Consider the following 25,432-nt stretch of genomic DNA (forward strand, 5'->3'; position numbering starts at 1 on the left):
ACAATGCTACCGAACTAGCAGTACCTTCAAGAATTTATTATCAAACTAGTAAATGAACCCAAAAGGAAAGCTTCCCCTGTCGTTAAAAGACTGATTGGAATTATAAAAAAAACATAGACTCTGGAATGATGCAAGAAGACCTCACATTGACCAATATCTAAGGAAAAAACGGAAGCCAAAAGAAATTTCAGAAAACAACAGAAATAGAAACTGCATGTACATTCTTGAACCAGAGACAAAATACAAGTGGAAAATGAAAGTAAAGAAGTCTGTTGATGGATTTTGGTCCGAAAAAATGTTTGCTGAAGCCAAATTAAAACCGTCATTACGGTACTTGAATATATACAATAAGTAAAATAAGTGCTGTTAATTCTATATGGAAGAGTGCAGGTTCGGAACACATGTCTATACGTAAAGCATGTTATAAGACCAAAATGCTTTGGGATACATACATTCTACAGTACCACCGTTCAAAATTTTCAAATGGTAAAAAAAACTTCAATGTGTCCACTGTGTGAAGATGGAACTGAAAACTTATAACACTTTCTTGTCGTGTGCTCTACCTTAACAAGAATTAGAGTAGACCGATTTTTTTTGGTTTCCTGTGTCCATATTTCACCCTTCCCATATTTGATTTTCCTCATTTTTACCTTTAATGTTTAAAAATAAAAATTGAAAAAATTGAAAAATCCAAATGATAAATAGGAAATATGAAATGTCAACACGAAGAGACAGATTATTCGGTCTAGTATTAGAGACATTTGTATCTTAAAACTTTATACAGTCGTTGTACCAAAGATTGGAACTGCTGCATGGTCTGGCATATGCGTTATCAACTCGAAAATGATAAAATTAGTCTTGGACTGTAGTCTTTTTGAATAGCACTCTGTGTTACAGAAAAATGACATTACTTTGGTGGAATCGATTACAAGAAGTCTGTGTTACTATCTCCAAAAAAACGAAGTGCTCTCCTTGAAAGTAAATAAAACATTTATAAGTTGTAATGTAAGGTTTACTAATATTATAGGTTGTAAATAGATAAAACTGTTTAAAAAATGAATAGTGACAGGAAACTTAAGGGTAGATTCATGGTATACCGCCATCTTGGATTGTACTATCACAGAACACAATTGCCCAAATCTGCAAATTTGTAGACAGATGTGCAGTTTTATTGGTAAGACTGTTTATTCATATGAGGAAAACTTGCTGATTTATTACATTTTCAAAATATTTAAACAAATACCAAACATTTGTGTTTTAGAATCATTATTTTTAACTGAGCCATTTAAGGGGAGATAACTCTATAAGTAAAAAATTATACTGGTCTGGTAGGGAAATTTTTTATTTTTACTTGTAGCAAGAAAACAAGTTCGGTGACACTATTTTTTTCTTTTTGTTTTCTTAAAATATATTATAAAATATATCTTCTCACAATTTATTTCAAAATTCTATGTCATTGATTTCTTTTATGCACACAAATTAGTTTTTGCATGATCATTCTAAGCAAATTTAGACAATTTCCAACGACTCATAGCTTGAAAAATATAGCACGATGGCCAATCCTTTTAATTATATTTTTGAAAAGAGCATTTAGCAAAGTATAAAAAAAATCAATCTCGGAAAACAAAATTTTACTGGATGAACTAGGTTCTCCTGATACAGGAGGGACTTACAGAAGGTATGAGGTAACATCCAATGGTCGATTCATTCCCCTACACTTTTGGTATCTGACATTTGAAAATAAAAATATCTGATATAGGCTATAGCAGTCTCCTCAACTTCAATGCTCGAAGAAAGATGCAACGAATATTCAAAAGTATTCTGACCTCAAGGGCTCTGAATCAAGTAAAGAAAAATCACTGTCCACATTGTAGGTTTATTTATCACAAATCACCCTAGTCTAAATAATTATGACATCTTGAAAGGCTATTATATTTTTTTTCTTTGAGGCAGGCTATTTTATTTTTTTTCTGGGACGCCTTTCTCCCAAAAAAAAATTAAAAAAGCCTTGCCAGACGTCATAATTATTTGGACTAGTGTACACTACATCAATGTCAACATGTCCTGTTTTGAGTTATCATTTTACAATGTTTTTCATCTGAGGATGTTGCCTAAGCACTCAGCCTGCATACATGTCAAGTGACATGATATTCGCGTGTAATACACGCTTTTTCAACGGTTTACACGCGAGGATTTTGTCACATGGCGTGTACACGCTTTTCACCACTTTACACGCAATTACACGCTTTTTCGTTCTTTTCATTTTTTGGTTGTTAGTGATATCGCTATTCTCGGGTTTTTTCCTTATTCGGCGATAAATACCGAAAAATTCGAAGTAATTGTTTGGCTGCCACATTGTTTGTTTTTCTATATGGACAAACAGTAAAAGGTAAGTAGTTTGTGATTAGTTTTAACAATTTTGTGACTTTCTTTCAAATTCACTTTATAGGGGACATGTGCACAGAAATAGGTCACTTTCAGGGCCTGTACCGTCGTCTAAAGTGCCGATCGTTAAGCCAAAACGATGTGTACGGCAAGATTCAAGATTTATAAATTATATTTTAGAGTTCGAGTTTAAATGATCGAGTGACAAATAACGCATATTTTGTGCATTCTATGTTGCAATGATAAAAAAAACAATACATGTGAGAGGAGAAATACAATGTAGCTATTTGAATAAGCATTTAACATGTTTATCTAATGGAAATCAAATTTATAAAACATTTTTCTTTTTCAATTTCAGTTTCAAATCTAGCCAACACGGCAACAGATTTCTACAGGCCATGGGAATAAAAATATCACAGAACTGTTGGATCAGCTCTCATAGTACCAGCTTTCTTCTGATGAACTACCCAGTTTTAACCAGGCAATAGCAATGGGAGCAATGGAAGAAATAATAGATGACATTTTACATTGCTAAAAAAACATGACATTCTTTCAAATCTTGATGAAGCTAATTCAGTCAAATATCAATTCCTACTGTGGGAGAGCCTTTTCAATTATAAAGAAATTGACACTGAATTTGGATGAGAACTTGACTATGTTACATTTGTATTGTGTGCTGTTATCAAATAAATGTAACTACACTTGAAACTGGCAGTTGTTTTGAATATGTGCCTAGTGGTGGTGCTTTAAAAGCAACATTTATACAGACCACTGTTTAATAAAATAAAAGTTCACAGTAGAATATATATATTGTTTTTTTATATTCACAACTTTGTATGAAATTATGAACATTACCACATTCATATTAACAAGTCCGCATCTACGTCACGCGTTTTCACACGCTTTTTGACATATCATGTCATGTCATGACATGATTTCCCATTGTGAGAGGTTGACATGTATGCACTCAGCTGATTGTTTTATTTTTATTTCTAACAATTCCATCAGTTGTACTTTTCTGTAGGTTAAGATTGGGAATTAATGGTAGATTTTTTAGATTCATTGAACATGTTGAATAAAAATTGAAATATAAAATGTAAAAAGTTCAATGACTGCGTAATGATGAAAGCCTGTGGACTGTTTGCCCACCAACCCTCAACTTTTGTTCATTTTTATAATATTTTTTTTATCATTTATAAACAAGCTTTAGTGACTAGTTATTTGTTTAAAAAGAACTTATTGCTTTTGCGCTAAACTATGATAGCCAATTTCAGTACATTTTTTCAAGATTTTGTTAACATATTTATTTCACCAAGAAAGTGTTCGCTACAACCACATACATGACATACATGTAGGGGTGTTTTCATCTATTAATGTACCAATGTAGAGAAAAGGATGTTACATCTCACATCTTCTTTTATCATGTTTTTAAGAATATATTTGTTGTTCATAGTTTGTTATATTATAATTAAATATTTATGATTGATGAATTTATTTCTTATTGCACTTTAGGTACAAAGGCTCAGAAATGTAACCTACCTTTAGATGGACTTAAGATTTTAGATATCAGCAGGTTCTTATACTTTATATTTTACCAGCATATTGAGAAAGAATATGAAAATTAAGAATTTTGTATTTATTTCAAATTTAACCCATTTATGAAGAAAATTGAAAAGGTAGTATTGAGAGAGATATTGATAACACAACTTTAATATTAAATGAAAAGATCTCATTTTGTGTATCGCTTCTCTTCCTTCCACAATAAATTAACTATCATGCCTCTGTGTTCTATAAGTACCATGTATAGTCAAATTTGTCATCCTCTCATGATTATTCAGAGTGTTCAGTTTGGGTTATTTTGGGAGTAAAACCAAAATAAAGGTGTCTGGATATTGTTTTGACAAGACCTGTTTAGGACTGTTTTAAAATGTATACATATAATTTTTTTAAAGTACTTGGGGACAGGACAATTATTTTCTCGTTTTTACTATTCTCGGCGGTCATTGACATATATTATATAGAGACTAATTCCAAGTTTACTATCCAAGGCGGTCACTGATACATTATACACTGTGGATTCATTTATTTTTCGCTGATACCAATTTGCGTGGATTAAGGAAAACTTGCATGTTCGTGAATGTTTAATTTCATGGTTTAGCTGAAGTCTGCATACAGGCCTATAAAAAAATTTTCATACGTTGAATAATTAATTTTGTGGTTCAACGGTACCCACGAAATCCTTGAAAATTGGTTTTCAACAAAAAAAATTAATCCATAGTAGAGTCTCTTTATAATATATCAGTGACCGCAGTGGATGATAAACTCAGAACTGATAGTAAATAGCAAATACACTTTATTCATAGTATATGTATGTTCATAGTATACAGCAAAACAGAAAACAAAAAGTAACGGACTGTGGAAAAAAAGTGAAGGACTAAAAAAGTTGTTCTGTTGCCAAGTACCTATGACTTTTGATACCTTTCCTGAAATTCGCCAGTCATAAAAACTTTTTTTGTACAAAAGTTAATCCTACAACAGTTTACATACTTTCAAACTTGCTCTAATGCCCATGATTTTGTGGGTGTAATCTAGTTGTGTAAAAATAATGAGCGATTAAAGGTTAAAGGATGGCTCTTAGCCATATAAATGTATCTTCCCCTTATACTGAGAACAAACTAATTTTTAAAAGCTATTTTTTTTTTAGAGTAAACAACTATTGTAATTGGATTTTCACAAGTATCCTGAACTTTAATTATTTTTAGTGAGTGAGCATTCGTAAAAAAGATGAAAAAACCCACTCTTTTAGTCAGTTCGAAAGCCAAAAATGAATTGATTGACAGTTCTCAAATCACCCTTCTGTAAATGTTGTGTATCACTTAATAGTTAAATCATTTTTTTTTCTTTGCAGGATTTTAGCTGGTCCATATTGTACCATGATTCTAGGAGATCTGGGTGCCGAAATCATAAAGGTTGAAAAGCCTGGTAACATTGATTTATTTCATTAACATTCATGCTATTCATGTTAAATGAATACAATGTGTCTTGTGTTTACTATTTGCAAGATGAAAAGGGCATTAATGTTTGCCCTTGTCAGTACATACATTTTGTACATACATCCCAAATAAGTAGTTTGCCTCAACCAAATATTATGAAACTTATACACAATGCTTATTACCACAAAACTGAGATTAAGTTCAAATGCAGGTGGCATCACTTTTACCTTTCTGTAGTTATGTCCCTTTATAATGTTATATGCAAGGGGGCATCATCAGTGTCCCATGGACACATTCTTCATTTATTCCTAAAAGGTTTTCCTGAATGTGCAGAAAATATTAAAGTAAACAACAAGTAAGCAGTTAATAAAAATTGGAACTTTTTTCATTGTTTGTCATGATTTTTTTTTATTGAAAATTGTATATTTATATTTTAATAGACAACTTTCGAGTTCGATGGATTTCCGTCAAAAACTCTGGTTTTAGTGAACGTCATTTGTGCGTTTAGGGGCGTCGTCACTTCCATTCCAATGTTGAACGAGTGGTTGGAAAACTATAATTCTATATTGTACGAATTATTCGGCAAATTGAATTCTCAAAATTGACAATCAGCATTGCTGTCATTAGGGAATTGTCATTAAGTACCTACAGAACATCCATTATTTCTAGTTTATCCTGCACAATGACGATCACTAAGACGCTTGATGAACGTAAATAGTGCAGGGATACAGGCGACCCCCTCTATCTGGTAAATGACGTCATAAAGGCGCGTATAATTGACGAGTTTTTTCCGGTGACGGATGAACTCGAAAGTGGTCTATTAATGTTTATTAAATTTTGTGAAATTAACTTCTTTTATACTTTAGTGTCATAAAATAAGACATTTGTGTTATAGCCTATTGAAATTAAACATCTAGACCTTGAAACTCATAACATGATAAAAATAAAATAAGCATAGCAAGTTGATGAGAGACATAAAACCAGATACAGTTGTTTCTTTTCACAAAACATATACATGTAGGATGAATTTTGTAATGTGGGTTTGATAGTTTTATTGTAAACATTATCTTTCTTTTTATCAGGAGTTGGTGATGATACAAGGTCATGGGGACCTCCATTTTGTGGCAAGGAAAGTGTTTATTTTTTGACTGTCAATAGAAATAAAAAGGTAATGACTTAATACTATTTGTTAGTAAAACCCAACAACAAAAGACAAAGTCTCTGTTTAATGCATCATATATACATGCAATGCTTTCAAGTAAATATTGCACAATAGCCTGACATGAAAGCAGTATGAACCTGTATTTTATTTTTTATTAGACCTTTTGTTTTCCTTTTTGAAATGTTTCACACTGTTCATTTTGAGGCTGTTTATAGCTTGATGCTGGGTGTTAGCTAAGGCTTTGTGTTGAAGGTCGTACTTTGACCTATAATTGTTTACCTTTTACAAATTGTGACTTGGATGGAGAATTGTCTCATTGGCATTCATACCACATCTTCTTTTATCTAACTATGTATTATAGATTTAAGTTTGTTTACTGTACTGATTATATTGTACCTTTTATGTGTCCAGCTATTCCACTTATAAAGATGTAGAACGTTGAGATCTAAAAATAAAAATAACTTAATCTCATCAAATAGGCATGTGCCTTTTGGAAGTCTGGAACTTTGTCAATTGTTGTCTTTTTATATCTTCAATGTTGTTTCTTTATATCTTCCTATTGTCATTTAGGGAATTTTGTACTGATGGCAGATCTTTGATTGTCTCTTTATTCTATTCACTACTTTGCTACAAACAGGGCAATGAAGAGCATGACATATATTGTATAAAAACTTGATAATTGTTCAAGTATGTGTATTTACCTGTAGATGTCTTTTGTTTTTGTGTGTTGTTTAGTTACTGTCTCTTTGAGATATTACCCATGTCAACTCTGCTAGTTATGCTCTTTTAAACATGAATTAAAATGAATAGAAAATTCAGAAATCTGCAACTTGTATTTTAATTGACGAAATCATATCTAAGAGTGAAACTTGATGTTACCTTTTGCATTCATGGTGTTTTACTCATTATTTTAGTTGTATTATTCTTCAAGATTCAGTTTACATTTTACTTTGATGCAATACCGTAAAAGCAATAATAGTTATAATTTGTAAACTATCTGTCATTTACAACATTAAAGCTCAATATGCATTATGATTCCTCTTTTCCATATTTCCTGTTATATTTCAGAGTATTGCTATTGACATAAGAACTAAAGATGGCCAAGATCTTATTCAAAAGGTAAGTTTTATCAGGCTTTTTTTTTTAAAGTATTTACTTATTTACCTATAGACAAAATTTGCTCACTTGAATTTCACATGATTCTCACATGAAATTCATGTGAAAATTTCACATGAGATTCACCTCAAACAAGCTTATACATGACACTCATGTGAAAATTTTCATGTGAGTTTTACATGAATTGAGATTCACATCATTTTCAAGTGAATTATTTTTTATGAATTTCACATGAACTTTCCAAAAACAAATTTGGTATTTTTCATGATTTTAATTAAGGTGGTACCTAACACTACAGGGAGATAACTCTGTAAAGTCAGCTTAACGTTTTAATTACGTTGTGTTGTAAAGGGAATATTAAGCTTCTCAATGATCAAAATTGGTGTTTGTCAAACTGCTATATAACCAGTGTAATTTTTCTGACAAAACGGTTGGTTCAAAATTTTTAAAATTTTTATATTTTTGTTAAAGGGTCAAAGTAAATACTTTGACAAAATCTTATGAAAATTAAACGAGCCAAATTAGTTTTAGTGAAAGTGTTGGGTACCACCTTAAATTTGAAAATTTAGATGTTGTTTGAATTTATACTTTATTTTTAAAAATTTATATGAAGTTCACGTGAAAAAAATTTATATGAAGTTCATGTGAATTTCCACATCAAATTCGCATAGTTTCATATGAGATTCATGTGAAACTAACAAACTGATTTTATGCGAGTTTCATGTATAAGCTCGTTTGAGGTGAAATTCATGAGAGGTTCAAATGAATTCAAATTCACGTGAAATTGATGTGAATTAAATTTGCCTTATATATAGGCAGTATAAAAGTAAAGATGAAATTGTTTTCTCATAGGTTTCTGAAAAATCTCAACTATATTTTATATGCATATACAGGTTCTCTCCAATTTATTTTTGTTCCACATAGTGTTTGATTCTAGAAAACTAAAAATATTAATATCGACCACACTCTAATTTGTTTTAAATTGTTTAGTTGAATATTCAGACCTTTAAAGTAAACATATCTACCTCAGTTTACACATTTTCATGAATGAAGGTCTGTTTAGAGCCTTAATATGTGTCTTTAAATTAATGTACTTTTTATTTTTACAGTTGGCTAAGCAGTGTGATGTGATAGTTGAGAATTATATCCCTGGTAAACTAGACCAGTACAACCTTGGTTACAAACATCTTAGTGTGGTAGCTCCTCAATTAATTTACTGTTCTATAACAGGTAGGCTACAGCTTTATAGAATATTTTAAAATGAATGATAGCCTAGCAGCTAATCTGTTATTTAGGAATAACTCCTGGAACAACTGGGTTGATAGCTCTTGCTTCAGTGTTTTTATAGATGTAGAAAAAGATTTGAATCACTAAGTTCTGACTATATATTACACAATATATTTATAAAAGACAGTGCTACATTTTCAACAGAAAAACTTCCACCAATTCCCCAGAAGTATTTGGATTGTCTTAGTTTTTTGTATGTGAAAAAGGGTATTTGAGAATTCATTATACAGGGCTGACACATTGTGCAGATGCAAAAAAGGGAGGTTTATATGCAGTCATGCACTTGGCCATGCTTTGACATAATTGTTAAAAAATAATTCTTAATTGTCAGGATATGGTCAAACAGGCCCGTACTCACAACGAGCTGGATATGATGTTATTGTATCAGGAGTGGGTGGATTAATGCATATCACTGGACCAGAGGTGAGGTATGAACACCCCAAAAATCAGTACCCTTTTTTCTCTAATTTTTGTGCTATTTTCACATTTTCTGACCGGTGTGAGAAAAATATTTCTCCTCACTAATGAAAAATCTGTTCTCAGCAACTGATTGGTTGAAATTTGATTGTGATGTTAAATTTTCTTGTTTTCTTCTGAATTTTTTTATTGTGACATCTATGAAAAAAGCTCGTGTATTACAATATTATAAGAAAATGCATGTACCAAGTCGGGAATATGACATTTGGTATCCATTCGTTTGATGTGTTTGAGCTTTTAATTTTGCCATTTGATTAGGGACTTTCAATTTTGAATTTTCCTAGGAGTTCAGTATTTTTGTGATTTTACATTCTCTTCAATAGTTATATTTGATTTTCTCAAGATTGTATTGTGATATTTTACTTATTTAAAATACTGGTGTGTCTATAGGATGGAGACCCTTGTAAAGTAGGTGTGGCTATGACTGATCTTTCCACTGGACTGTATGCCCATGGGGCTATCTTAGCAGCAGTTTTACAGAGACAGATTACAGGGAGAGGACAACATATAGACTGTAACTTATTCTCAACTCAGGTAAGTCACACATATAAACACACATATTTATAGCATACACAAAAACATTGATCAATCATATTTATATATGCTCAAAGACATATGCTGATCACAGTTTAAATTATCTTTAACTCAAATTAATGATTTTATTTATTTAGTTTTTGTCTATCAAGTGCACACATTGCAAGATACTGCATTTTTAACAGTACATCAATTTGACCAGTTTTGAATGGATGATGTTTTAAGGAGAAAAATAACTGTTAGATTTTAGGTCACAGTTTCAAAGTTAAGTGGGCTTACAATGAATTTATAATTTGAAAAAAGATTCTTAATATGGATTCATCAAATTAGAAAAAAAAAAGGATATGGGTTATCCATCCATGACACAAAATCAGTAAATGCACAGCAAAAAAACACACAAAAAGAAAAGGAACAACACTTTTATTGCTGTTCTTCATCACAAAGTCATAGTGAGGCCTTCAACACATAGGAAAAAAACTCTCACCTCACTGAAATTTCAAGATGGCCCCTTGTACAGCTTGAGTGGAATTCTTTGTGAAATTTATTTGTATAGACTTTGTGAGAACAACACCACTAATCTGAAAAACTATGTAGCATATATTTTAGTAACTATGGCATCAGATGAAAGGTGAAGGACTGGTGATCCTTATAGAGCACACGCTTTACTGATAATTTTGAATAAAACAAAAGTTTATGAATGAATTCTAAAATTAAACTAAGCGCATATATAGCCTGTTTTGTTGTATCAAAAATTCTTGTAACCATTGCAGTAAGGTCTGATGTATGAATATAGTTATATTGATCAGGCTTCCATAAAATGTTTTGAAGTGAAAAATTTAATGTGAATAGACATGTACATTGTTAAGATGATGTAGGTCATTTTCAACTTTACTTTTTATATTATAGGCCTTATTCATGTTCAATTTTAAAAATGTAAAAAAGTTTGTCTAAAAAATTTCTTGACTGAATTTTACAAATTATTGTTTTCTAGAAGAGTAAAATAATCATCTACCAATTAATAAGTTGACATGCTGATATCTTCTACCATATGTGAAAAATTGAAGGTTTGTTTACATTTATGTCTCAAAAATCATTTTAGACAAAAATCAAGTTTTGAAAAGCTTATATATCTGACAATTTGAAATAAACTCCCATTACGTTTTTTTTGTTTTTGATTTCCTTTACAAACTTTCTGAAGCGTGTTTGGTTCTATTTAGGTTGCATCGTTAATTAATATTGGATCAAATTATCTGAATGCTGGAATGGAAGCTAAAAGACATGGTACAGCCCATCAAAGTATTGTTCCTTATCAGGTATATATTGACTAGAACTCAATTCCATATATAGTTATTGTACCCCTGCTGCAAATGAAGGGGGATAGTTGTTTACATCTGTCCCATCAAACCATGTTGTTTTTGTCTATCCCATTACAGGTACATATTTTGTGGCAATTTTCTGAAACAACATTATTTTGTGATAAGCTTCATGTAAGCATGGTAAGCATTGTGATGCAATATATAAAGCATCAATTATTCTAATTTGTATCTTTTAAATAGTTTTAAGATTGACCTATCAGTAGAACAGAAATTACCTGACCTTGACCCCTTTAAAGATTCAATGATCAAAGATCAAGTTTTAGGATGACGTGAATTTTCAGTGACAAATAAACAAATTATTAACCATATTTTTTTTGTAATGAATGAAAATGACTTCAAACTAAACACAGAAGATAATCTTTAGGAGTTGATATTTATATGAGTGAAGTCCATACCTTCATTTTTATTTCGTTTTGAATTTGACCGTCAATATGTGAAAGTTACATATGTTCCTGCCTTTCAAGTTTGTCAGACTATCAGTGTAGAATCAGTATAAGTTGTACTGAATTGTCTAAAAGAACTTGGTTGTCATAGTTAATTGATTAATGTGTGTTAATACCTTAATTGCAAAGACTGTTTATTCATTATACAGTTTTAATCAATGTAGCAGGCAAGACATTTCTATGTATGCACTCTTTTTTAGAGTTTAATATCATAGTATTTTTAGAAAATATTTCAATCTGAGAATCTCTAGTAAACAATATTATTAACCTTACTTTTTAGGCATTTAAGACAAAGGACAGCTACATTCTTGTTGGAGCAGGCAATGATAAACAATTTCAAACTTTATGTAAGGTGAGTAACAACTAATTGGTCCGTATTTGTGTTGAACACAACTCCTTTATAATGTATGATCTTTGTAATATTATGGTCTGTTGACATTGCTGTTTAACTTTTCACTAGAAATAACTAGTAAAGGCTATTATCAGACTCTGTTTTATTAACCATTAAAGTATGACAAATGAAGTATTCCTGTTTTCATTTGTATGTATTTTATGAACACCGAAAAAAATCTATCATGGGGGACCAGGATTTGTGAAAGGTTGGTGTAATTCCTGATGATCCTGTCTTAGATTAGGATTGAAGTTTTGTCACTTAGATTTATTGGTCTTTTCTTTTTATTTAGGTTCTGGGAAAATGTGATCGTTTTTTCTCAGTGTGTTAACTGTTAACTACCATTCATGTTTGTAACATTTAAAAGAGGGACAAAAGATTCCAGAGGGACAGTCAAACATAGATTGAAAATATACTGACAATGCCATGGCTAAAAATAAAAATAAAAACAGTCAAATAATAGAACAGAAGACACAACATAGAAAACTAAAGACTAAGCAACATGAAACCCAACCAAAAACTGGGGGTGATCTCAGGTGCTCCTTTTCATTTGACCACTTTTGTAGAGGTTGCTGACTTGTATATATACATTTTAGGTGTTACAACTCGATAATTTGTTGGAGAATAGCAAATACACAACAAACAAACTTCGTGTGGATAATAGGAAGAGTTTACTGTCAATATTTGACAATTTGTAAGTACTATCGTTGAATACCAAAATTTATGACAAACGCAATGATTTTAATTTTCCTATAGTCAACTTTCCATTTCTGTGTAGCAACATCCCAGTGACACCAGCATATGGAGTATATGTCTCTCAATTGATACGTTACTCTAGAGCTAGCTCAAAGTACGTTGATTTTGTTGAATGAGGAATACTGCTTTCTCAAAAGTTGCTAAGACAGGGCTATGAATCAATCAAATTAAGGTCATCACTCAAGAAATTTTACGGTTGCCATCATGAGCTGATTGGCCATTATGACAAAAGTGTGTCAGAAATCATATCTGATATTCTTCCTCAGTCATAATAACCTTCAATCATTACCGAACTGAACAAAGAAATAACACGACGGGTGCTGTATACGGTGCAGGAAATGCTTACCTTTCCGGAGCACCTGATTTCACTCCCAGTTTTTAGTGGAGTTCGTGTTGTTTCTTATTTATTATTTATAACTGTTGATGTACTTGTCTTTGGTTTTATGAGTCTTTGTTTTCTCCTTTGTTTTGATTGTTATTGTCTTTCAACTGGATTAAATTTCTTCTTAGTTTTCTAATTGCTTAGCCTTTGTTCCTGAATTCCAGTTTATTTTAAATGATTTCATCAGCTTATTCCTGGTTATCTATAAAATTTCTAATCCTATTTTCTCAGTATTAATTAAAGTATTCCTTTTAAATAATCAGTTTGATACACTTGATTCACCTTAGTCACAAACCATTATTAGGGGCCAGGATTAGCATTTTTCTACTAACTGTTTTTATTCCAAATATCAGAAGGGATTTGAATTTTTTATTTACTTGTACTGAAAATTACCAATTAAAACATAAAACAACATATAAAATTTAAGAATTTTTTTCTGCTTGCTGTCAGACAGTTTAAAAACACTTAATTATTTACCCAGAACATGAAATTCTTTGATGAAGTTTTCTTGACTCTTATGACAGGGAATACAATCATATTCCAAATTGAAGCTTGATAATGTTAGCCACTTCCTGCCGTTCAATAGTTTGAACAGGACAGGTATAATGTAACTGCTATTGTACCATATTCATATTTCATTCTATATCTTTATTCACACATCTGAATGTCTTCTTTTGGATGTATCTATATTGTATTTTTAGCCTGGCTTTAGTAAATTATAGATTTTACTGTCACAAATTGAGTTTACCTAGCAAAGCATAGGGAGCAAGGTAAACAGATATTTGAGACAGTAAAATCCTGGCCAAGCTTAAAAATCATATCTCCATTCTAATGCCACATATTAAAATAAATACCGTTTAATTAATATTTTGGCTTAAAAATTCCATAAATGAAAAAGTCCACAAAACTGTTGCATCTTTAGCATCTAAAAAATGGGACGTCATATGTACCCCTGATGTCATACATAAAAGCTACAAAAAGATTTGAGGTTCAAAATGTGACTTTCTTGTTTATTTTTGAAAAATTACATACCAAAAAAAAATCAGAATTCAATATGATGGCTTTCTTAGTTATTGACTGGAAGAACACGGAATCTAAGTAAGTTAGATTCCATGTTCTACCTTGCTTAGTTAGATTCCATGCTCTACCTGCAGTATCTAACCCTTCAAAATATTTGTCAACATCCAATAAAAATTACTGTTATAAACCAATTGTATTAGAATGATAGATTTATTATAGATGTTCATTTGATGACAAAGTTAATCAATATACAACATAGTCATAAGTCTTTTTACAAGACTGTCATTGCGGAAAGAAATAAAACATTGAGTAATGGCCATTGAAAAAGGTGTCTGCATTGCATGCATTATGTAAAAATTTTGATTTATTATAAAATTTCAGATTTGTAACAAAAAAGACCGAAGAATGGTTAGATGTGTTTGATGGTTGTGGAATACCCTATGGTCCTCTAAATGATATGGAAAATGTTTTCAGTGATCCACAGGTATTACAGATTAGGTTATCAATGAATTAAAACAGATATAAATATTTATCATATATTTAGTAGTAAATACAGTAGTTCTGAATATATGATAAATAGCCGGCTGTTTAATCCATATAGTGCAACTTTAATGTGCACCCTTTATCGCACCCTTTATCACACCCTTTATCGCATGGCTACCCTTTATCGCACCCTACTCAGATTTCTCGTTCGTATTCTATACGGAGTCTCTCGGACTGTTTTCATTCAGCAGACGACAACATTGATCAGCTGTTGAAGTCATGGAGTTGCCACGGAGCCTGCACAGCATTCAAATGGGAGAAGAAGTAATGAATCGTTTGGCTCAAAATGTTTTAGAACTGGAAGATCGGATTGAAGAACGTGATTGTGCTGCTGAGCAGATGACTATAGATGAATTCATCGACCAAATGAGAAATAAGAATATAAGTAGGAAGACAAATTCAGATGTCAACAAGTTAAAAACATGGCTTTCCGATCAAAATGAACTACGGGAATTTCATGAGATTCCTCCTCAGGAACTTGACCTCTTGCTAGCAAGATTTTTCATGACTGCCAAGAAGTGTGATGGAGGGGATTATGAACCAGACACATTAAAATCAATTCAAGGCAGCATAAATAGACATTTGACTGAAAAACACTGTAATATAGACCTCATCAAAGACAAGGAATTCAAACACTCAAGAGATGTTCTAATATCTAAAAGATAACTACTTCGTTAGAGTGGAAAAGGAAATAAACCAAAAAAAGCTGAACCACTGACAAAGGAGGAAATTGATATACTGTATCAAAAGAAACTTCTAGGAGCAGGTAAAATTAGAGTTCACAATTAAAATGATTAAAAAGCAATTAAATAGACCACATGATGTTTTTTGCATTAAAATACTTTTTTTTGACGCGTCTGTCTGATATAAAGTTTGTGCTCTCCATATATATCTACAATACTAACTGATTTAAGGTTCACCTTATCCTTTCGGCTCATAGTACATGACTCATACATGATCATGATGATACATGTATATTCTTGTATTCAGCTATCCTTTATGAACGTTTTTTTTTACAAGTAACAATAACTGTATATGTATGATGCATGCATATCCCTCATTGGCATTAAACAATGTATAAATATTTTTTCTGCAGTTTAATATTTTTTATTTTGGCAAAAAAAATATTACTTGTAGGCTTCATCACACCTGGGACTAATGTTATAGTCCCAGATCTCACACAAAAAAGTGTTGGTTGTTGAGCATGGTGTTTTATAACTAATATTAACAAAATAATCCATTTTATTTAAAAAGAATTTAGACATAAAACATGCTGTGATAATGATTGACATTAATTTTTATTAATTTATTTGAAAAATAATTTGTTGTGTATTTTTTCAGCTAATCCAAGAGCGTTAACAAACACTGTTTTCTTAAACAACAGTATGTTTTTGGAATGAGATCAAGACTGGAACATCAAAATTTAAGATGGGGGGGATATTGACCTAAAAACAACATCAGCAGGAGAAAAGTATCTGGACTTTACAGAGAGAGCAACCAAGACAAGGTCTGGTGCAACGAGTGACGCAAGAGCATTTTCCCCCAAGATGTTTGAAAATAAAGGTAAATAAAAAGTTTTCATGTATTGAGCATAATCATAACCCTGCTTGAAAGAATATTTGTAGATTATTGTTGGTCATCTCAATGAGATTGATTTTCTCACTTGAGACAGTATGGTGAAAGTGAGCAAGGCAATCAAGTTGAGATGACCAAAGATAATCTATTTATAGCTACATGTATATTACTTATGATACATTGTTATTTTCATTGACAACCTCAATGTGCGATAAATTATTTTACTGTCCATCTTTCTGCTACACTAGTGTTAGCACACTTTCTCAGCCATTACTAACATGTACAGTCTGAAAATTACACCAAACAGTGATAGAGTTAGATTTTCTACTGAAAAATATAATATATACACAATGTGCATTTTTATTAAAACAAACATTATATCGTACTATCTGGAAGTTGATGTTAACAAGACTTACAACACAATATGAAATTCTACTATACATATACATTGTATATACTTAGAAACTGCACTTTTAAAGTTGAATATAAAGTCAGGGAATAAAAGAAAAGCCTTAACTATACATCACACAGTTTTTTCTCTCACTTTTATTACATTATGTATTTTTTGCAGGTGATCCTAGATGTCCAGTAAGTTTGTATTTGATGTATGCAGAAAAACGTCCAGAGAAAATGAAAGCAAACGACTCCAAATTCTATGTTGGCATCAACAATAAAGGTTCTGGTGATGAATGGTTTATAAACCAACCAATGGGAAAAAACACACTATCTAATATAATAAAATCTATGACAGATGAAGCAGGTATACAGGACCGTAAAGTCAATCATAGTGCCCGTAAAACAGGCATTACAACACTTATCCATGCAGACTGGGACTATTATACTAACGGGACTGGAAACTGTTACACATAATCCTTAATATAAACATGATAACTTTAATGATAAGAGATATCCTGATCTTTGACAGTTGTTATTAATCACCAAATCCCGCCTTAAGTGTTAAAAAGAGATATGTAAGTTCGGTTTGCTGTAAAGTCATATTTAAAGGTGATAGTTTGGATTTGCCTATTTCTACTATCACTTTTTTTAAAGTGAAAATTGGGGAAAAAAATCACTTTTTCATTACAACGGGAACCCACATGCACAGCTCAAATAAATTATACTGTTCCTATAAAATTGCCTACTCCTTTTTATGTGTCCAATATTTTATTATAATCAGCTTAGTAATGGTCTTCAGGTGGCATTAGAATATAACTTCGTGAAAATATGTACACTAGGTTCCACAATTAGAACTACAAAAGTAGGCCCAACCGTGCACCGCCATTTTTGTCGAGCCTGCAACTTTTGTTGCAGAAAGCTCGACATAGGGATAGTGATCCGGCGGCGGCTACGGCGGCGGTGTTAGCTCACTTCTTAAAAGCTTTATATTTCAGAAGGTGGAAGACCTGGATGCTTCATACTTTGTATATAGATGCTTCATGTTATGAAGTTTCCGTCAGTCACATGTCCAATGTCCTTGACCTCATTTTCATGGTTCAGTGACCACTTGAAAAAAAAGTTCAAATATTTTGTAATGTTGAATTCTCTCTTATTTTAAGTAATAGGATAACTATATTTGGTATGTGCGTACCTTGCAAGGTCCTTATGTCTGTCAGACAGTTTTCACTTGACCTCGACCTCATTTCATGGATCAGTGATCAAGGTTAAGTTTTGGTGGTCAAGTCCATATCTCAGATACTATAAGCAATAGGGCTAGTATATTCGGTGTATGGAAGGACTGTAAGGTGTACATGTCCAACTGGCAGGTGTCATCTGACCTTGACCTCATTTTCATGGTTCAGTGGTTATAGTTAAATTTTTGAGTTTTGGTCTGTTTTTCTCATACTATATGCAATAGGTCTACTATATTTGTTGTATGGAATGATGGTAAGGTGTTCATGTCTAGCGGGCAGATGTCATCTGACCTTGACCTCATTTTCATGGTTCAGTGGTCAAAGTTAAGTTTTTGAGTTTTGGTCTTTTTATCTAATACTGTATGCCATAGGTCAACTATATTTGGTGTATGGAAATATTTTATGATCTTTATGTCAGTCGCGCAGGTTTTATTTGACGGTGACCTCATTTTCACGGTTCATTGCACAGTGTTAAGTTTTTGTGTTTTGGTCTATTTTTCTTAAACTATAAGTAATGTGTCAACTATATATGTTGTATAGAAGCATTGTTAGCTGTACCTGTCTGCCTGGCATGGTTCATCTGACCTGGACCTCTTTTTCAAGGTTCATTGGTCTTTGTTTAGTTATCTTGGTTAATGTTAAGTTTATGTGACAGTTGTAATAAAGCTTAGCTTTATACTTAGGACTATCAACATAATATCAATGATTAGTATAGAAGGCGAGACATTTCAGCGTGTGCACTCTTGTGAAATTTTGGTGTAAACACGAAGGTCAAAACAATGTGGCTATGTTCTCATGGATAGCTTTTGTTATATGAATTAATTAGGAACTGAAATTGTCAACATTGTTTAAATTGCACACTAATTGTTTTTATCAGGATTATTTATGATCTGTTAACCTTTGACACGTTCTTTTCTTAGTGGTCAAGTAAAGTGTCGGCCACTTTAATTTTCGACTATTTCTGGTTTATTTTCAACACTTATATATTGACAATTTATTAATATTTTTTCGTAAATAATATCTATTTTTGCATATAAACTAATTAATCTAATAATTATTCTTTATTTCAAATCCACCAATTTTAACAGTTTTCTATCTGCTGACTTGTTTACATATACCTAATGCTAATTTACTACGTGACACGATAAGCTGTCAATCAAAACCTAAAATCAACAATCTTGCTATCAGGGCATTGAAATCTCAACAGATCGATCAGTTTCCAGTCCCGTTAGTATAATAGTCCCAGATGCAGGTGTTCAGAACACTTTAGTGCAACAACATTCAGGCCATAAAAGCCTTAGTTCTATAAACAATTACTCTAGCGCTTCGTTTCAACAACAAAAAGATATGTCAAAGGTGCTATGTACATTCACTTCAAACCAAGATAGTACTACAAATATGAATCAGAATACTATTCAACCAGGTGATAGTACTACTAACTTGAATAATGTTGATACAATTCCTGATGATGATGATGACTACATGGTTTTAGTAAGAGCATCGCAAGAAACAGTGGCGGATCCAAAAAAAAAATTGGGGGTGGTCCCAAATGAATATTGAATGGTATGAAAAAGGTTAAAAAATACCTTCGACATTATGGAAGATCATGAATTTGGACAACACCATGCAATGCACATATTCCTAGGTTTGGATGATAAAACACCTAAATCATCTGATCCAAATAAGAGGCAATAGATGCAAAAGCAGCCATGTAAAGAAGGTGAATATACAAGGCCTACATATCTTTCCAAGGAAGTACTGTTACGGCCCCCATACTTGGTAACTGGAAATACAAATGGTTTATTTGGAATGAAATGATTCCGAAGAAGTTGATATTTCTGTTCATCACTGAGTTGCTTTTTATATGAAAAATTACCAACATCATTTTTAGTAGAAAACTGCAATGGCTGAGCGTGTGAACATGAAGGTTTAACAATTGTATCCAAAAGTGACTCCTCAGATGAGCTCCCTCGACTATTACAAACGCCATCTAGATTTGAATTGTGACGTTTTCTAGGCTGAATATTGTCATCTTGCTCCAAATTGCGTTTGGGACTAGGGCAGCTTGACGACCTAAAATATATAGTAGGTCAGTCAGTCGTGCTTAAACATTTAAAGTTTTTAGGAAGGAAAAGGGAGGGGGAAAGGGGGGGGGGGGGGGGTCAAAGAGATAAATAAACAAATTTAATTTAATTCATTCATAATGATTATTTTTTCAAAATGTACATACTTAGTAAATGAAATTTAAAACAGAGACTCCGTTAGTTGGACAATGCAATTATATATGGAAATTTTACTTTAAAATACAAAAATAATTTGTATTTACCTTTTAAAATAAGAAGCCAACTTCTTCATATTGACAAGCTGTTTTGACAATTTAATTACATCATGTAAACAGGTGAAACGCATTGATCTGTATAATTTCTTTGTGACACCTCCAGGTATCCAGGTAATCCATAACCAATTAGTGCGATGAAGGGATTAATCTTAAGTGTAAATTTGTTAATTAGCTAGTTATTGAAAAAATAAACACTTTAAAAAAATTTGAGGTTCGTCATCGGGGTGGTCTGGTGCGCCGTGGGACCAACCCCTGGATCCGCCACTGAGAAATGATTAGAAAACACACTGCTTGACATAGAAAACTTCGAAAATTATGAAGTTCTTGATATTCATAATGATATACATGTAGATAATTGCAAGAAATCTAGCAACTTAGATCAGAAAAACACTGATATTATAAAAAAGATGTGGTATGATTGCCAATGAGACAACTATCCACAAAAGACCAAAATGACACAGACATTAACAACTATAGGATTACGGCCTTCAACAATGAGCAAAGCCCATACTGCATAGTCAGCTATAATAGGCCCCGATAAGACAATGTAAAACAATTCAAACAAGAAAACTGATATGTCTGTCCGTATGTCTGAGAATTATTCCGTGCCGTCCATTCTCCAAGGTGCTACTGTAAAGGGGAATGTTATAATTAACTATGGAAATCCCATTGAGGAAAAAGAAAATTATCAGAGACAAACCCAGAAAAAAAGGAAATGGGTCATTTATGACAGTAGTCATTCTGACTAAATTGTTTATATTCTATATTCTTGTTATTAAATTGTTGATTTATTGTTATTTTTTTTATTATTTATTTACAGGTTTTTTTCAAAATGTGTTTTATACAGTACAACCATATTACTAAAGGAGGATAAAAAGAACTCATTGAAATAGTACCATACAAAACTCAAACAAATAACAAAAATATACAATAAACAAAATATTTCTATGGGCAACAGTACCTAAATTGTATGGTAACCAAGGTGCTTCGGATGGATAAGTAATTCCTATTTATGATAAAGCTTATACAACATGGCAAACAAAAATCCGAAGGTAATTCCTGTCCAGGTGCTCTGGATTAGTAAGCAATTCCTTTATACTCTCCTGTTTAAATATATGATCAAGCGAATAATACATGGCAAAATCCGTATTACATGCCGTATCATCCAGAGATACAGCATGTGATACGGATTTTGCCATGTATTATTCTCTATGCATGCTATAAGGTTATGAACACACATGGTCCTCCATCCTGTTGATACTCAGAGTGAGACTTTGGCAGGGCACATTCAGGCCTTTCTAAAACTGTTTATGAAGTCTTTAAACTTGATCTGTTGGGTGTGTGCTGATTGATATTTTAGTCTGAGAAAGCATGATTTATTTATTAGTTGTAATTGGCTTTCAGTAGCTGTAAGTTCTCTCAGATGGGTACTTTATGTCTTGTCCTATTTTCAGTTGGTTTTTTTCTATGCTTTATGTCTATCTAATTAGTTAAGACTTTCCTTGATGATTTAAATTGATAGTTATGTTTTTCCAACACAGTCTCAGGTAAGGGAGGTTTAAGTTAGCACCAACACATGTTAAACTATGGCACATTCTTTATGTGCCTGTAAACAAGTGGTTGTCATTGATTGCTTTTGGCAATTTTTGAATTTTCTAACTTCTAAATTGTTCGGTCTTTATTTCAGACTTTACACAATGATATGATCCTGGAAATGGACCATTCTATAGCAGGAAAAGTTAAAGTACCAGGTAGGTCATTTAGACGGTATCTTGATATTCTGACTACCTTTTGGGTAGGGGTCCTGTGAATCCAGCAAGAAAATGGGAGCAAGATATATGGAAAAACTGGTTGACCGATGATAATAATATTGATTAAAAAAAATATGCTATAGTTGAAAGAACACTTTATATTATAAGGTAAAATCACATAATTTTCTTTATTTAGATGTAAAAATTAATTGTATATATTCCTGCCTCAATTTTTTAATGTTGAGAAATAAAGATGATGTTTTTCTGATCCAAAGTGGCAAAAGATCCCAAGAATGAACTGATTTTTTAGCTCACCTGGCCCGAAGGTCTGAGGCTGCTGGCATGGCATTATTGTAACAAATGACATAACTGGACTAAAGTGACCATACTATAATTTACTTTATAAAACTTATTTATTTATCAATAGAAATTGTATTGTTTTAGATGTTTTAAAGGCTCTAATCCTATGTAATTCTTTTATTTTGAAGGTAAGGCAGTGAAGTACAGTGAAAGACAGATGGAATCTACACTACCACCACCAACGCTTGGACAACATACTGACGAAATTTTACAGAATATGCTTAATTTATCAGAGACTGACATTAAAAGTTTGAAAGATAAAAAAGTTATACAATAATAATATCTTTCACTACAGCTAGAAACCAAATACCAATATTTATTTTGTATTTATCAAAAGGACATGAGGGCATTACTTTTTTATCTTTTAGATCTCCCTTTATGTTTTAAATGTTAAATTAAGGCAAAGTAAAATAGATAATACTTATATATATTAATCAAAGGATTATTACATGTGCAACTTTGTGCAACTAAAGCATTAGCATGGGAATTTAAGGAAATATTATATATTTAAGGGGCTAAGATCCATGTAAACCCAAGGGAGATACTTCACTATTCACCATTTGCATTTGTAACTAAATTAAGCATGTGGTGGTTTGTATGATATATTTATGAAAATGGTTGAGCCAAATCATGCAGTCGTTCAAAGACTCATGTCCCTTAATCTAGATTAACCTCATAAAGCTAGTGCCGGCACATTAGCATGTTGGATAAACCTTTATTTTGGCAATGTGTCAAACCTGTTAAAATATAACTATGGGTTTTCCCCAAAAGTAATATGATAGACGATTTTATTCAGTTTTTATAATAAAAAAAAATCAAAATTAATATAGCATAAATTTGGTATTTTTTTGGGGCACATTGCAAATCCTTAAAGAATACAGTATTTGAATGTAATTCTTTTCCAACAAAAAATAAATACTACTTTTGTGCCATTTTACAGGAAAGTTTAAATATATATTATATCCAGAATAATAGGCTAGTAGTACGAATCACCCCCCCCCCCCCAAATGGATAATAATGTGAGTCAAATTTTTATGGCCACACATAGGTTATCTAATGCAAAGCAAGAATAACAACAGGAGTGGACAGTAAAATATTTATAAAGACAATGAATGTACACTTCCATAGTGAAGACCAGCAACCATTAGAATCTCAATCATTAAGAATCAGAAAATATCTGGTGACATTTTTGAAAGACAGTCTGATTATTTTAGCTTTCTATTGGAAAATAGAGGCAATTTTCATATTGCAGTGTGTTATATGTAAAATAAAATCTAATCTATATACCTTTTACCTGTATAATTGGCACAAATGAAAAGTTTTGTACAAACGATTTTTTTGTTGTGGAAATGAAATGCCAATTGGCACAAAGCAAAGCACAGATTTTTCACGTTTACTTGTTATTTTCTCAACTTAGTAAAGCAGGAGCAGACTACAAGAGGATTAAGTATGTGTCCTGTTTTTATATGTTTTTGAATTTGGTCTTTGAAATATCTAAGAAGAAAAAAATATAATATTCAAGAAGTGGATTAACATATGTATTTGCTTTTTAAATATATTCTAGTCAACAATTGAAAAACAAATCCAGTAACAATTATTATTTTTATAATTTATCAATCAATTAAAATGCATAGTTCCCATGTTGTAATTTATATAAACTATTACAGATCAAGTAATTTCATGTGATATAAACTATAAACGATAACTTTATTCGTATCTGTAACTTACTATTGTTTGAATAAATTATCTTTTTACAGTGCAAAGAGTTAGTGTAACTTGTCGAAGTATTATAAGTTGAGGAATAAAACAAATATTTTACTTGATTTGATGCAAAATAGATCATACCTTTTGTTACTCCTATTTCTATTAAATGTATTATTCTTATTTAAAGGAGAACAACATTTCTTAGTTAAAATCTTTTTCCTTTAAATGCTTAAGCAGACATCAAAATTATTCCTTTTAGGTTAAATTACTTTGTGTTATTTTAATTGAAATAAAGATTTAATTTCTGTAGACCAGTAAACAGATAAAAACATGGGCAACATAAATCTGTATACTAGTACATTCTAAAAAAATGTGATATTATTTATAACATTTCAGTTTTTGAGATAATACTTGATTTTTATTTTTTTTTTGTCATCTTACTTATTTCTGTGAAATTAGAAAATGATTGAATATAAAGTAATTTCATTATAAACAGATTTTTTTATTTTTGAAATTTTGATAGTAATCATAAATGGTGTACAATATTGTGATGATTTGAATATAATGTGATTTTTTACAATTTATAAAATGAAAAAGATACTATTACTTCTTTGACATTTCCAGATATTTTTTTTAATTTCAGTATAGAGTGAACACAAAAAAGGATTTTTGCTATACTATAGTTATTGAGACAGCAACTTAATACAATAAAAAACCTCAAACAACTAGAAGTCAACTTAATTTGGTATTTATCAAAAGACAAATGGACAATTGTTGATATTGTTAATACCATATGTCAAGCTCTAAATGGGCTGAGTGTATCAAGCTCTAAATGGGCTGAGTGTATCAAGCTCTAAATGGGCTGAGTGTTAAAGAGTTGTAGATAAATGAGATAAAGACTGCCAAATATCTACCATCAACATAAATATACCACTAAACCAAGTGTCTGACCAAGGACCTGCACACAAACCATAGACATTTTGGATATTCAAATAACTTTTTCAAACATTCAAACCTAAAAAAAAACAGATACAAATGATCACAATCGAACAAGACAAACTAAATGATACTGAATCAAAAGATGTGCATAGTTATTGAAACAAAACTCAAGGTACTTAAGAGCTCCTGATACAGAAATCATTTTCTACACTCTAGTATCAGCAGCTATAAACATGTATAAATAAGCATGTATTCTAATGAAGTTGAAA

At 31.6% G+C, this 25,432-nt stretch overlaps 1 protein-coding gene across 2 annotated transcripts; it reads left to right on the top strand.

The window, feature by feature from the left end:
• The first annotated feature begins 1,717 nt into the window (after nt 1–1,717).
• On the top strand, nt 1,718–24,955 carry LOC143064922 (succinyl-CoA:glutarate CoA-transferase-like). 2 transcript variants are annotated; one of them, XR_012975352.1, is made up of 14 exons: nt 1,718–1,870; nt 3,898–3,958; nt 5,294–5,367; nt 6,461–6,546; nt 7,609–7,659; nt 8,766–8,886; nt 9,275–9,366; nt 9,811–9,954; nt 11,172–11,267; nt 12,054–12,125; nt 12,761–12,858; nt 14,704–14,806; nt 16,207–16,428; nt 17,012–17,195. XR_012975352.1 is itself a non-coding variant. In XM_076238135.1 (14 exons), the coding sequence occupies exons 1-14, from the start codon at nt 1,798–1,800 to the stop codon at nt 22,795–22,797; spliced, it is 1,284 nt and encodes a 427-aa protein (XP_076094250.1). In that variant the 5' UTR covers nt 1,719–1,797; the 3' UTR covers nt 22,798–24,955. The 2 variants fall into 2 exon arrangements, 1 of the variants encoding a protein (XP_076094250.1); XM_076238135.1 differs by lacking the exons at nt 16,207–16,428; nt 17,012–17,195 and adding exons at nt 22,097–22,160; nt 22,649–24,955 and having other exon boundaries at nt 1,719–1,870.
• The last annotated feature ends 477 nt before the right edge of the window (nt 24,956–25,432 follow it).

This window comes from Mytilus galloprovincialis, chromosome 2 (genome assembly GCF_965363235.1).
Source record: "Mytilus galloprovincialis chromosome 2, xbMytGall1.hap1.1, whole genome shotgun sequence".
Taxonomy (NCBI): Eukaryota; Metazoa; Mollusca; class Bivalvia; order Mytilida; family Mytilidae; genus Mytilus; species Mytilus galloprovincialis.